Source organism: Protomyctophum bolini, assembly GCF_963924005.1.
Source record: "Protomyctophum bolini genome assembly, chromosome: 17".
NCBI lineage: Eukaryota > Metazoa > Chordata > Actinopteri > Myctophiformes > Myctophidae > Protomyctophum > Protomyctophum bolini.
Genome location: NC_137878.1, coordinates 20,057,003 through 20,073,196, shown reverse-complemented (window position 1 = coordinate 20,073,196; position 16,194 = coordinate 20,057,003). Strand labels below are relative to the sequence as shown.

Genomic DNA, 16,194 nt, shown 5'->3' with positions numbered 1-16,194 from the left:
GGGTGGGTCGGCGCCGGCCGTCTCAGGTGGCACCACTGTCTGGGATGATGAGGCTAGACGTTGTCATGGCAGCCGGCGAGAGCATGGCGCTTGTGATGGGTGGGAAACTAGCCACTCAGACACACACACACACATGCACACACACATGCACACACCGACACACGCACGCACGCACGCACGCACGCACGCACGCAAAGAGACTTTGTATTATACTTGTGGGGAAATTCTACTTCTCACAAGTATCGTAAAACAACTACAAACACATGCACGCGCATTGCACACACATACACACACTCGCACAGCCACACACACACACACACACACACACACACACACACACACACACACACACACACAAGATGCAGGGACCACACATACATGCATGGGCACACACACAGGATATATTCTTGAGTGCAGGATTATAAATAGGCAGCAGTAGCATCGCTGGGGCCCGTCGTTCTCGTCTCCCTCCCCACTCATCTCCTAAAGGGTGATTTATACTTGGATGCACGCTGGTGTTGCACGCCCAGAATAGCCGATTCGCGAGCTGACAACGCGTCACAGCGAGACACGCGGTGAGCTTGTAAATTGGCAATTTTCGGTGCGCGACGTGCCGCGCAATGGAGTATATATCAGGCATAAGGTTCTCACTCACCCCTCTCTGCCTCTTGTTTCTATCTCTGCCAAATATACAAATTCAAAGGAGTTTTATTGGCATGAGAAAACATACGTTTACATTGCCAAAGCAAGTGACAAAATATGATAAAGCCGGGGAACGAATTGGGAACGTAGTCGAGGGGGTACAGAACTATGTCACATTGCGTCGTTTTACGTCTCTCTCTGTCTGTCGGTTGCTCTTTACATGCTATATAGAGCGTTGCAGCAACGTCCCCTTTCATGACGATTCCAGATGCATTTTTCCCATAGACGTTTCAAAAAGTATTTATTTAAAGATCTGTAAGCCTCAAATAAAGCCAACTTGATATAAAGTAGACCAGCCTGCTGGTAAAAAGGGCAGGGTACAACACTTTTTTTTCCTTCTTTGTAATTATTTGTTTGGCCCAAAATATTGTGTTTGTTGTCATGATTTGTCACGATCCGAGTTGGCTTTCTCCGCGGCTTTAAATACGGTAAATACTCATGTCTATGAGAAAAAAGCATTGGGAATTATTTCCTGGGCCAGTCGTCGTCATGAAAGGGGTCGGGACTGTGACGCTCTATACAGGGTATGAAGATTTTTTTTAAACAAATAGGAGCAATCTTTTGCAGTCACTTTGGGACTATCAATGTTTCTGTCTGTTAATTCTTGTCCATTACTCTCTCTCTCTCTCTTCAGTGCAGTACAATTCAATCCAATCCAATTTGCATTATTAGCATCATAGCATGTGTTGCCAAATCACAATTACAATTATAAAAGACAAAGTTAGATGATCAAAAAATAATCATAAAATGCTCTGCACCCCCCCCCCCCCCCCCCACATCCCTCATCATATCAAGTGGCTGTGTTTGCTCCCTCTTCATTTCAACAGCCAATAGGGATGATGCCGGTGCCTGTGGTTGTCATGGCGATGATACGGGAACACAGCGGATCCTTAATGAGCTCGGAGTCGTTCAGGGCAATGAAGCAGGATGCTTCTCTGCGTGTGTGTGTGTGTGTGTGTGTGTGTGTGTGTGTGTGTGTGTGTGTGTGTGTGTGTGTGTGTGTGTGTGTGTGTGTACAGCCTCTTGTTTAATGGGTGTGTTCGTTTAATTCAGCGTGCGCCGAATGTTTACGTCAAACATAGACAGTAGTCAACAGTATTGTCAGTGCTTGCAGACTGGAGCACCCAAATCCAACGCACCCATAGCCAGCGGTGGAAACAAGTACTTATTGGTTGCTGTTTCATGGTTGGACCAAAATCTTCTCTCTCCATCCACTACCATTGAAATAACATGTTTTTCAGTTGCTTCGTATTGCTATTCTGTGCATTCAATGCTTATTTTAAACTTGGTGTCAGTAATGAGGAACATCACAGGTGCAGCATGGTGACTGGGCATATCATGTTTGTTTTTAGTTTTTTCCAAAGATGATGTTTTAGCAAATTCAACATAAACAAGGCGGAAAGAGCCTGCTGGTTAGTCAGTCAGGGACCAATCAGAAGGCTGACAAATAGTGAATTGCCTTTCAATAAAAACCACATTTGGTTTTATTGAAAGGCATCATCTATCTACGTGTTACTGATTATGGGGAATTTTATATTATTGTAATCCATTAAAGAGGGAGTGCCAAAAATGTTGTATTTTTCCAGTTTTTCATGTGTCTATGAGGTGACAGTACTTCATTAGACACCCTGGAGTCGTTTTTATGTGCAATGGTATTGTATTTAGGGTTTCTTCCTGGAGGCTGAACACTTGACAGTCAAACGTGCCAATGAAATAAACAGTAATATAGTGAGGGAAATGCACGGTTCCCATAGATAACTGCGACCTTTGGTCGCAATTAGTGTGTCACGGTGTGCTATAAGGACAGCCTTGCCTTCATACCGCCAGGAATCCTTAACGCTGCGGCGGCTCTGCTCCAAATCTGAATCACGTCCTACATCCATAGTAAATGGGTGCAACAAATGTCACCATACATTTTGAAACAAATGTCACCATTTTGTTGCCAAATGTGATTTTCCACACCAAATTAGGCACAAATGTGACCAGATTTGACTGAGAGCCTGCCATCGTGCAACCTCCAGCTTTTCACCAGAGGAGAAAAACTTAATTAATTTATATTTTATCCAAAATTAGTTAATAGCACAGGCAGACTCTTCACATACTAGAGGATGTCTGAAATAAATATCAGAGCTGAAATGTAAATATGAAATAAATGCTTAAACATGTAGCTAGGTGTAATGTTAGAGACCACAGAAGTGAACCTTTCAAGCCTGTTTTCTGCAAGACATTACTCTATAAGCCATATCTCCAAAACTGATGGTTCAAGGTTAGCTTTATTGTCCCTTGCGGGAAATCGGCTTGCAGCCAGATAATAGTAAAAACAAATAAACACAACAAACAACATTCAAAACAAGACTGAGATCTAAGGACAGGGCACTAGAGACAGAGAATTCATGAATAGAATAGAAGAGTAAAGTGCTATCTGCTGTTCAGCAGCTGAGGGCAACAGTTCAAACTCAGACCTAAGTGGGTGAACCGAGACCTCCAGGAGGGAGGAGGCTCTCTTAAGCATCCTCCTCCTGTTCTCCCACTTTGACGAGGCTGCTGAGCCTGTTCTTGTTCGCCAGGGTCAGATTCAATAAAACTTCTATAGAAAAGAGTGTGGGTCAAACTGAACAACCAATATGTCAATTTGAAGCTATGATTCCCTGCTTTCATATGACGTGAAAAAAAAAACGAAAATTCAAAAAAATCCAATGGCATGCAGTCTCTTAGTCAAATTTGGCCACAAATGGTCTCATGAGTGACAATGCCCATCAAACAGGGGTTTGATACTGCTGTTTGCTTGTATTTGCCCTCGCAAATGTGCCTATCTTCTTATATTACAGTTGAGAGAGGCTGCTCACATTTTGTGTTCACACTCGGGTGGCCAAATCATAGACCCTGACATACACAGAGTATGTGGACGTTTACACCTGTGCTCTGATGTCACTCACTTTACCTCTGCGCCTGAACCAGCGACGTACAAAAATGCCCCATATGGCTTAATAAACGCACCATCCAATCATACCCAAAATAGAGCAACATGTTGGTGGCCCTCTACAAAGTTCACCTCCAAAACCACTTTCACAGTTCTGCCCACAGGGGGCGTCACACACAAACGCAAACAGTTGTAGAAGGCCAGCGAAGGATTAAGAAATATCGCTTGTCAAAAGGAGGGTTTGATTGTAATTTATCCTAATTTCTATATGAAATGGCAGACACCTCTCAGCAGCTGCTGCCTCCCGCTGCCTGAAACCACTCTACTGCTGTGTGTGATGTGAATAATGTGGTTATGGTTTAGAGCCAGCTCCTCCATATTACCACCGACACTGAATTTCTAATATTCACGTTAACGTGTGTGTGTGTGTGTGTGTGTGTGTGTGTGTGTGTGTGTGTGTGTGTGTGTGCGTGCGCGTGTGTGTGCTCGTGCACATGCATGCATGTTTGTAGGCCTGAAGTGTGTCCTTGAGGAGATGTTAAGCTGTATGGCTTTAAACCCGAGAGAGATAGAGGTTGTGAGAGAGAGACATAGACACAGAGAGAGAGAGAGAGAGAGAGAGAGAGAGAGGAGGAAGGGAGGGATGGAGGATAAAGGGGCAAACAGCATCAGCAGCATAGTACTGTATACTGTGTGTGTGTGTGTGTGTGTGTGTGTGTGTGTGTGTGTGTGTGTGCCTGCATGTGCCTGCGTGCGTGCATGCGTGTGTGTGTGTGTGTATGTGTGTGTGTGTGTGTGTGTTAGTCACATGAACTTGTAATTCAACATGCCCTCTCCTGACCTGAGTCACCCTGCGTCCTGCCGTTTCATTCAAGAAATACACGCACAGTACACGTGACGTGCACACAAACAGTAACACACATACACAAATGCAAACCTAGCAGAACTACATATTCACACTCTTTAACCAACAGTTTATCTTCTGAGGAACAGGAAAATGGTCCTAACAATGTCTACCGGTATATCTCAAATTCTGCAATACTTGTGGGGTCCACTCCATACAAGTATAGTAATTCAAGGACACGCACGCACAGTTGCACACACGCACACACACGCACACACACACACACACACACACACACACACACACACACTGAACTGAAATCAGTTTTGGCCTTCCTCTTTTTCTACTTCAGCTCAGCTCTAAGGCCAGATGGGGCGAGAAGCTACCTCGCCCTAAAAGGGAGAGGTCGCGTGCATGGAATGTCAAAACAGGTCAGCTCCATATATGAAGATCTAAGGGTTTAAGGTCAGATGTAGAGTTGCTGGCCAGCTCCATATACAGTATACAGATTTAGGTGATGATCCAGTCTTCTCCATGTATGTATGGTTATCCAGGGTTAGATGAGGTCATTGTCGTGATCTTCATATATGGAGATGGCCATATATGATGGCATGACGTGTCACGAGGCACCATACAGTATATAGAGATCTAAGGGTCTTCATGATGTCACGAGGCGTAACCATATGTGACCATATATGGAGACGTGATGACACGAGGCATGACCATTATATGGAGGCATGTGTGGGTGACGGCCGGACGAGAAATGAAGGTTTTCATTGTAAATGTGACCTACAGTCACAATAATACATGTAATATATGAGGAGCGACAGCCCCGCCCCCCGCTATTCATTTCAATAGAAGTTGCTCAGTGGCGTTTTGAAGGACCCGAAGACTGACGTAGTACCCCTCGAGCATCGATATGATTGGTTGGCTGCTATGACAGTACCCCTCGAGCATCGATATGATTGGTTGGCTGCTATGACAGTACCCCTCGAGCATCGATATGATTGGTTGGCTCCTATGACAGTACCCCTCGAGCATCGATATGATTGGTTGGCTCCTATGACAGTACCCCTCGAGCATCGATATGATTGGTTGGCTGCTATGACAGTACCCCTCGAGCATCGATATGATTGGTTGGCTCCTATGACAGTACCCCTCGAGCATCGATATGATTGGTTGGCTCCTATGACAGTACCCCTCGAGCATCGATATGATTGGTTGGCTCCTATGATAGTACCCCTCGAGCATCGATATGATTGGTTGGCTCCTATGACAGTACCCCTCGAGCATCGATATGATTGGTTGGCTCCTATGATAGTACCCCTCGAGCATCGATATTATTGGTTGGCTCCTGCAGTACCTCTACCGTACGTCACGAAATTCATTCATGAATTTAAAGGGATATTTCACTTAAAAAAAAATATATATATATCTAACTTTGCTTATTTTATCGTTTACTCAGGCTTTGTGAACACCCCGGATGGTTTTTTAACCCTGTAACACCCGGATATATTTCTACTTGCAAAAAAGAGATTTCAACCTTACTACTACTTTGTACTACTACGTAGTTGTTTAAATATTTGATATTCATTTTAGCTGCCCTGCCCCCCTTCCTATACAAACCTATTGTAACTGTAGATTCATCGAAAACACCTGTTCTTCTTTCTGGTGACTGATAGTGTCCATCTAATACTGTGGTTTTTCATTTACTGTTTTCTTTTTTTTTAATAATTCTTTTAGATTTTTCAGTCTCAGTTATTTTCCAAAAGAATAAAGGGACGGACGATGTGCTTTTTCCACCACTGTTCCATCCCCCCCCCCCCCAGAAAGGCAGAGGTCACACGTGAGACTAGTGTGATAAAAGGAAGATTTTATCACACAAAAGGGGAGGTGAGTGGAGGATGAGTGGTGAATGGAACCAGTGCTAAAAGGAGCAGAGAGAAGAAACAAGACTCTGAATGTGCCCGTGCGTGTGTGTGTGTGTGTGTGTGTGTGTGTGTACAGCACAGCGGTGGAAACGTGAGTGATATACATCACTCATCATTTAAAAGTGAAACCATACAGTGAATGAGCATGATTTCCTGTCCCTGTCTCTTCCCTACAAGAATCAAAGCCAGGGAGGATCTCATTAGGCTACCATTGGCAGATGAGAGGACGACCAATGTTTTGAATTTGCTTATGTTTTTACAAAAGAGAAGTGACCAAATTACATATTTTGGCACTTTGATTTAGAAGACACATTTTCAGCAGACACACAATCATGCAGAGAAACAAGCCTCTTCAGGTTGACCGTTATAGACTAGTAGAATTAAATAGATAGAGAAAGATGTCTGCATAATCTTTCAAGAAAAAAATATTGGAAACAAAGCATAAAAAACAACCAATCATCAACAACGTCTCTAACCGATTAAAAATAAGTGAAATATACGTTGTTGCCTTGTGCGACTGTACGAAATGCCCTGGAAAAGAATCTCAGTCAAGCTGTTGCCAGTAGCAACAAATTGACTGTAACCAATGCACACATGTAGCAGAACACGCCCCGCAGTCTGGAACCAATACACACATGTACAGTAGCAGACACACTGTAACCAATACACACATGTAGCAGAACACGCCCCGCAGACACACTGTAACCAATACACACATGTAGCAGAACACACCCCGCAGATACACTGTAACTAATACACACATGTAGCAGAACACACCCCGCAGATACACTGTAACTAATACACACATGTAACAGAACACGCCCCGCAGATACACTGTAACTAATACACACATGTAGCAGAACACACCCCGCAGATACACTGTAACTAATACACACATGTAGCAGAACACGCCCCACAGATACACTGTAACTAATACACACATGTAGCAGAACACGCCCCGCAGATACACTGTAACTAATACACACGTAGCAGAACACGCCCCACAGATACACTGTAACTAATACACACATGTAGCAGAACACGCCCCACAGATACACTGTAACTAATACACACATGTAGCAGAACACGCCCCACAGATACACTGTAACTAATACACACATGTAGCAGAACACGCCCCGCAGATACACTGCCACAACAACAACACTGGTCCTTAATGCTTTAATGCTCTGGCAGACTCTCTGTGTCGCCTTGGCTTTTTCTGTTTGTTTGTTTGTGTCTATCAGTTCCACCCCCCTACACACATACACATTCCGTCTCTCTCTCTCTCTCTCTCTTGTGTAGACTATTCATTAACTATCGGGGTGCAGTCCTGCCTCAAGGTTGATATCATTATCACGCTATCGTGGCGTCCTCAATTCACCCCTCACGGGGCACTCTTATACTGTACATATACATCATCATACATCACATTCCGTGCTCAGCCAATCAAATCATCACAAAAGTTTTAAAAAAATCACAATCATCACAAAAAAATATATGGGATGATCAGCCAATCATCAGCCAATGTTTGTGTTCACACAGACCCACAAAGCTGGGCATATAGGAGGGGATAGCGCCGCTCAAAAAGATGTTACAGGCCCGGGTCGGCCTAGCGGTCCGAGAACCTATAGTCTGCTAATCTAGCACTGACAGAGTGCCGCGGGTTCGACTCCCGGTCCCTGACAACCTTTGCTGCACGCCACTCCCCATCTCTCCCCCCTTTTCCTGTCAGCTTACTGCACAGTGTACACTATCAAATAAAGGCCCCAAAAATATATATAATAAATAAATAAATAAGTCTCATTTATTTCGTCTTGCCCTAAAAGGTCTCTGTGTATTAACTAGTTTTATACCCGCCCTCTGTATACAAGTGCTGGAAGAGTGATTTTGCCATCTGGATCTCCACTCATGGTTCCTCCGACGATATTTTGCCATTTCTGGCGACAGACGCATGAGGACAAAGTGTGTGCTATCTCTCACCATGAGTTAACACAAGCGGCTTCTGGTTGTGTTTGTAGTCTCTCAGAGAGGGATTATAGAGGTGACCTTCCTAAAGCAAACAAAACCTTTCTTCAAAACTACCCGTGATGATGGTATGCTGAAAATAAAACAAAATGAATCACAAGCACCATGTATTTATGACCAATCACAAACACAGTTTGTATCGGTGACTTCTATGGTGACGAATAGCTACTGAATTTAGAAAGTCTTGGAGGTGCAAGAAGTGCATTCCCTTTGGCAAGGGAATGCATTAATTGTTCCGCTTTCTCTGACGTTACATAATTTTGTTCGTTTTTGGAACGAAGCATGCCGCAGCTGTGGGAACAGGACAGCTCCATATATGGACCACAGGCAGGGGCCCTGTCCAGATCCCGGGCAGAGGCCTTTTGTGGCAGTTCTGGACAACTTTGGGTCCGACCAACACCGGGCAATGCACTCCCTGTGGGGGTGTGGAACGTGTGTATCGAATTTGAAGTCGGTGAGGCGAACGGTTCTGGAGTTACGTGCAATTACAATGTGTATGTGGTGCATATACTGAATCTCTTGTCCACTAGTCCCTTCCTAAAATGTTAGTATAGTTTTTATTTGTTGACGAAATTGTCAATATATTTAATCTTAGTTTTAGTCATCGTAGCTTAGTTTTCATTAAAAAAACTACTCTTAGCGAGGCAAACAAAATGACCAATAAAAATAATAAAAAGAGAATGTCAGGTCTCAATCAGATCCCAGATTTAGACTTCTTCATATACTGTACATTGTATTTGTACCTACCTATTATCTGTTGACCGAGCGACTGCAACAATGCACCACTTCCTTCTTTTGTCATAAAAAACGAGGCATTCTTTAAGCTTGGTATTGACATGGTCGTATGACAAAGTATATAAATGAGGCTTTAGTCTTATTGTCTATATCCTTCTTGTCTCGTCTAGCTGTAGCGGGCTGCTCGTCTGTCAGTCGTCATGTCCATCTGTCTCCAGGACTTGTCTCTGAATAGTTCAAGTCTGCTTGTCTGTCTCGGGCAGTCCTACTGTTGCATGGGACATTCCTTTTTGCCTCTTGCTGGCGTATGGCACAATCCGTTGAGAAAAGAACAGATTAGGAAAGATCACTTTCTCTCTGTCCAAACATCACTGGACCACACTCGGTAAACAGCTTTGTTTGTCTCCCGGAATACTGTAGCTTAGAGAGGATTAACCCAGGAGGAGATCGGCAAAAACGCCCTATTCTTGGTAAGCGTAATGCAATCTCGTTAGCAACTTTGCACAAGTGCTCGGGAGAGTCGGGACATCACACCTAGAATAGCGAGATTGGATTTGATCGCACTACCCGGGGCAGTGTTGTTTTTGACAGCAGATTTTTATTTTAGTTTTAGTCATAGTCTTTTGAATCGTTTTCATTTAGTTTTAGTCACATTTTAGTCACCTGGAATGTTTTAGTTTTAGTCTAGTTTTAGTCGACTAAATATCGATGTAAAGATTCTAGTGCGATGCGATGATGCTTGTAGATCGGCTATTTTCAGCATGTAACAAATATTGTAAAATGACTTATACTGGATCTCTTGTCCACTAGTCCCTTCCTAACATTTTAATCTAGTTTTTATTTGTTGACAAAATTGTCAGTATATTTCGTCTTAGTTTCAGTCATCATAGTTTAGTTTTTATTTAGTTTTCGTCAGTGAAAAAAGGTAGTCGACGGGACTTAGTCGACTACCTTTTTTTCGTTTTTCGTTTCATTTTTCGTCTTAGTTTTAGTCGACGAAATCGACACTGACCCGGGGCAAATTCATTTGAGCTCGCCCCAGACAATCCTCAGACTAAATTCTGTTCCCCATCCCACCTCTCAAGCGGAGTCAAATCACAAACTGCTGTGGAAATTAGGATGCCGATAATATAAAGACAATGCATTTGACGAACACAGAAGAAGTTAACCCACAAAAAGAATACGGAAATCCTGTCATTTTTGATTTTTGCGTTGCGTCAAGCAAGCTTGTACATCTGCTATTGCTGATTTAGAAGACATTTGTAAATCGGCCTCAGGTCTCAATGGGTTCATTTAGCTCCCGTCCCACCTCTCCAGCTGGGACAAATCCCAGAGGAGCTCGATAATATAAATTTGACGAACAAAACTATACAAGTAGTTAAAAAAAGAGCAAGTTCAAGGAAAGTTAAAGATGAAGGTGAAGACGAGGGGAGAGGAGATGAAATGAGAGATGAGAGCAAGAACGGCTGCTGAAAGGAAAAGAGAAGGAAAAGAAGTGGGTGGGGAGAACAACAGGAGAGGAGAGGAGAGGAGAGGAGAGGAGAGGAGAGGAGAGGAGACTGTTATTTTGTGCCAGGCAGCTCTGTGGTGTTTTGCCAGCTGAGAACATCTAAATTTAGAAAGCCTCCTCCCTCAACCCATTCTTCCCCTCTTCCCCTTCCCCTTTCTCCTCCATTGTACGTGCTCCCTTCATCGTGAGGAGCAGAGAGACATTAGAAGCCCTCATGGTGAACATATCCACATCTCTCCCTGCGTTAGAAAAGTGTCAGCTGCGCCAAACTCTCTGCGTGTGAATTTCTGCTTGTGTGTAGATGTGCGTGCTTGTGTGTGCGTGAGTCATCACAAAACGGATGTTGCAAATAATGCACAGTATGTTTGTGTGCGTGTTTGCATGCTTGTTGTGTACAGTACATATCTGAGTACATGTGTTGCACAATTCATAGGCCATATGGCCACTATGTCAGAGCTGGCATGGGAAGACGTGGCAAGCATGTCCATTCTTTTTTTAACTGCTCACTTCCCACTTTTTCATCATCCTCTCCTGCAAAAAAAGCCACACTCTTCTTCCCCGATATCTAACCAGTCTGCCATCAGCTTCTGTCTCAACCTTTTTGATTTCAAGGACCCCAAGATTGACATGCATTAGGGCCAGAGAGAACAAAAGTGTTCTCTCAGGGACCCCAGTCTACACCGTAAAATCCTGTATACCTAATTACCTATATTAACTTTGAAACTGATGGAACCAAGTGGATCCGTACATGTCCAATTGGTTTCATTTGTACACTCTCAGATATATTTTGAACCCCTGGTCGTCCCCGGACCCGACGTAGAGCAACAGTGGTCTAATTACAGATTTTACAATTTAGGCGTTTTGTATCTTGTCCAGAGAGTGACTTACAAGTGCAAGTCTGTGTAATGGAGTGACGTTGTAGGACTCCCTTTTTTGGTCTCTGGAACAACATATTTTCAGATGGGGGTTGGCAGCCAAATTACATATCATTCTGGGGCTCCTTGACATGAAATAGTTTGAGCACCACTGTTTTTTCAGAAAACTGTCATGATTTAGAAGACATTTGTAGAATCCGACCCGTAGACGTCTGTTGTAGAATAAAGTAAAGAAAACTTTATTGTCCATTAAATGTATATAAAATGGAAATTTGTCTTTGGCACAAGGCACAAATTTGGTTGATTTGGAGACTCTGAGAAAACAACATGAGAACAAGAAAAATAATGGAAGTAACGTCGCCATGGCAAAAACAAAAGAGTCTTGTGACTTTTCAATGGGTCCGGACTGAGGCACATAGAATAGCATCTTCTCCATACCCTTACACATGTGTAACTCGTTCCTGAAGCATCCTTACTGAGAGAGCAATATAATACATTTCAGTTTAAAAAGACATAAGACTCCCATCATTAAAACCCATTCTGGACGGGAACCCCTTTTGGTGTTTTAACTAAGCAGATCTACAAGCTCATAGCTCATACAAGCTACAAGCGCGGCGCGCTACGAGCTTTTAGGTCTGCTATTTTTGAAAAATCGTAGAAATGCGGCACAAATCTTTGAATATATATTCTTTCAGAATACTTTTTTTTATTTCGATGTCAGGCCTAAATGGCTGATCCGGATCTTCAAAATGTTCAAATAGTAAAAATCAAACACAAAGTCAACATTTATATTTAAAAACAAAAAATGCTGTGCCGGCTTTGTAATGTCACACAATGGAAGGATAGGTTCAGTATGACACCAGCACGGTTCAGAACGACCCTAAGGATCTAAGCCGCTCCAGACATGCGAGATGGCAGGTTACAACTAACTCGTGGGTGGGTTAAAACTCTGCCCCGTGGCTCCCGACATGCGTGGAAGGTGAAAACTTCCTTTGAGGTTAGGTTTAGGGTTTAGGGTAGGGTGTCGGACTAATGCCTGTCGGACTGTTAGTAATTATACTTCGGACCAAACACATGCACCCCATTCACGCAGAGGTAAAAACCCTCACATAAACACAACAACACAACATATAGGCGCGCACTACAAAGCACACAGACGGCTGAGGACGGGCTGTAGACAGACAGGAGAACGTCCTGACAGAACGACCTGACACGGCCACACAAGGCCACAAGCAGCCCTTCAGTCTGACTCACGGCACTCCGACTACAGCGCTCAGAAAAGAACACTACGTCCCAGTGATTCACTCACCAGAGAGAGACGACACAAACATACAGTACACACACACACAGGAGCGCGCGCACACACACACACACACACACACACACACACAGACACACACACATGCTCATCATGCATTTATACACATTCACAAACAAGGGGAATTTTTTTTATAAACACACAAACACACACACACACACACGTGCGCTCGTAAACTGTAGGCCCTAAGGAAGGTCACAGTCACTGTGAAAGAGCAGCCTCTGTCAGAGTAATGTAAGCTGTTCAACAATACTCATTCATTGTATTGTTGCTGACTGTATTGTATTTGTAACAGGTTGATTCTCAGTCCCACAGAAGGTGCACATTCTGCTGTGGCATGAGAATCTAATATACTTATGTTTATCTATGCAGATGCTGTAATTGGGAAGCTGCCTTGATTGCCTGAAGAGAGCTCTGATTGATTGCTTTAGGGGGAGCATCTTGGGTGTTGCTAAATGCTTTGTGATTTGCTGACTGCTTAGCCAGGTGTGGAGTCAGGAGTCTATATAAAGGGGAAATGGTTCAGTAGAGACTGGGCTGCCATGGGGAGAGGTTGACACCAGTACCTCTCTGTTTAAGTTATGTTGAGTTCTGTTGTTTGAGTTCTTCCTTTTCTTCAGTTGCTTCACCTATGTTGTCCAGGCCTAGAACACATTAAACTTTATTTCTCACCTGCAAGTCTGCCTCATGTCCAGTATGTCATTTTAAAGGTTTTATTACTGATAAACAGCTACATCTACAATCCCACTTGGTAACAGTCACACTGACTGAAATGTGCTGAATAAGAAACCCTCAGCGGATTCGTGGAGACGGAGTTGCAAGTGTTTGCAGCTGAAACAGAGAACCATGCCGTCACCATGAGCTTACTGTACATCTCATGCTCGCTTTCTCCCCCCTCCCAAACCTGCCCCCCCTCTCTCCCTCTCTACTAAGCCTGGGTGTATATGGCATGTTTTCCAATATCCCCACTGAGAGAGAGTGGGCTTGTGTTTGCCGTCGAGGAAGCCAAGTGAGAAATACTTTTCTTTGCAGCTGCACAGCCTCTGTAATTACACCCCACAGGAGACATATTAGAGCACACACTGCCACTATTATCAACAATACAGCCACCAAACCTCGCTAGGAGCTGCTACTGTATGTTGTTAGCCACACAGGCCATTGAGTTCAATGTAACCTCACAATAGCTTTTTTTAGCCTCTTGGACGGGACATGGGGACTGTAATACACGTAATATTCCAACAAAAAGGGCAGAGCTTTGTTCAAAAAGAGATGTCATGGCAGTTATATAATGGAGACTGACGAGGCCACATTGATGAATACACTTCAGAATGGCTTATGGTAATATCAACACACGTCATAGCACGGAGCGACTGATGTTCCATACAAGGTTAGTAATATCAATTACCTCAGTAAATGTGCTAGAAAGCACTCCACGCTTCTGCCATGAAAAAGAGGTAGAGAAAGAATTACAGGTTCTATCTGCAGATTTTTAAAAGTGAGAGTGGGTTCCCTCTATTGCATTTCTATTTTTTCTTTCTATTCCCCCTCCATCAAGAGTAATAGTATAGTCCCAGCCACTGCTGTCACCCACTGTTTGGTCATGGGGAGGGTGTGTATAGACAGTTCACTTCAAGGGAAAAGGCTCGCTCAACTCAGGCAGTCTTTTAAAGGTTCAGGCGTGTGCTGGGTGCAGATTCAAAGAGAACATATAGAAGGAGAATAAAATCCGCACTCTCAGTCGTAGTAAGAGTCATGTTTAATAATGTTGAGGATCCGCAGCAGTAGTCAAACCAGACAAACGCGTTTTGGCGCGCAGGTCTACGGAAATTCTGCGACGGTGTTGTCGGACTGTTAGCATGTCTCTAACCAACGTATGTACCCCCTAACTACCAACCTGCAGGAGTTACAGAGATCACCCTGCACCCCAACCACCCGCCCACCAGCAAACACGGCCAATTGTGTTTGTTAATTATCATAAAGCTCTCAGGGTCCCCCTCTTGGTCACAGGAACCCCTTTATGTTATACTTTAGCTATGCCGTGCTATGAGCTTGTAGAGCTGCTATGTCTGCTAATGACAGACGTACATACGTCTGTCATTTTCAAGATTGAAAAATCTTGAAAATGTGTTGCAAATCATTGCATATATATTCAGTCACAGCGAACATTTTTAACTCAAATCTTTGCTTCTGGGGACAACCTGGAACAACATATTCTCAGATGGGGTCGGCGGCCAATTACATATATTTTTTGGGGTTCTTGACATGAAAAAAGTTGAGCACCACTGACATAGAAATTCATAAAACTTGTGTTTTCATAGAATTCTTTGAATCGTCGTCAGGTCCAAATGGGTTAAGAGGAAGAATGAAGAGAAAAATGACACAGGGGTCGGCCAAAAGGTGAACGTGAAAACCTGAACCTGTAAGAATACAGTGTACACTTGGAATTGGAAAGAAGGGGGAAAGCATTCAAAGGAAGAGGCATCATTAAATGCACAGGTCGCCTAGTTGACCTTCACAGAGGGTGTTGTAATGTTGTAAACATGGGGCACTCAGGGAGAGAAAGTAGAGCTGTGTGTAAACAAGAGCACGTACAAGTCCAGCCTCAGGACATTGTGCAATAACCTTAACAATGTTAAAACGCCTAGAGAGAGAGAGAGAGAGAGAGAGAGAGAGAGAGGGAGAGAGAGAGAGAGAGGGAGAGAGAGAGAGAGGGGGGGGAAACTTGTATAACAATAGTCAACATGAAACCATCATGAAACTCAACTCAACCGCACCGACTGACTGACCTTGCTGGTTGAGCTGCTGGGTGCTCTTGCTCCACTGCGACAGGCCCACGATGGCGACCATCTTGGCCCCGAGGCTGGAGCGCCTCTTCTTGAAGCCGGCCAGCGAGGCGGAGTCCGGGCCGCCGCTCGTCGGGCTCTTCTCCAGGTTGTACATGGCGCCCGAGATGCTGGAGGAGCGCACCACGTTCCTGGCCGCCGCGCTCAGCCCGCTCAGCCCCCCGCCCCCAGGGGTGGGGACCTCCACGGAGCTGCTGAGCATCATGCTCTCAACGGGGCGCTGGAGGAGGCGAGGGCAGAGGGGACTGCATGGGAAGGAGCACAACAGAACATAATGGGTTAATGTTTTACACAAACTCTGGTCCGTTTCGGCTTAAATCAATCTCAGGAAACACCCTGGCCCTTTTCTGGTGGTATATATTCCACTAGACAAATGTTCCACTTGCACATGGTGGCGTTGTGCCCTACAGAGGGTGTAGTTACATACTGTACCACATGGTGGCGTTGTGCCCTACAGAGGGTGTAGTTACATACTGTACCACATGGTGGCG

The 16,194-nt window shown here is 44.2% G+C and overlaps 1 protein-coding gene across 1 annotated transcript in view; it reads right to left on the bottom strand.

The window, feature by feature from the left end:
• Positions 1–16,194, bottom strand: part of rims3 (regulating synaptic membrane exocytosis 3) — a 49,149-nt gene that overhangs the window by 13,163 nt on the left and 19,792 nt on the right. Inside the window, exon 2 of the mRNA XM_080787333.1 lies at positions 15,647–15,948. Within this exon, the coding sequence (XP_080643459.1) occupies positions 15,647–15,908 (262 nt within the window). The 5' untranslated portion in view covers positions 15,909–15,948. The remainder of the gene's footprint in view (positions 1–15,646; positions 15,949–16,194) is intronic.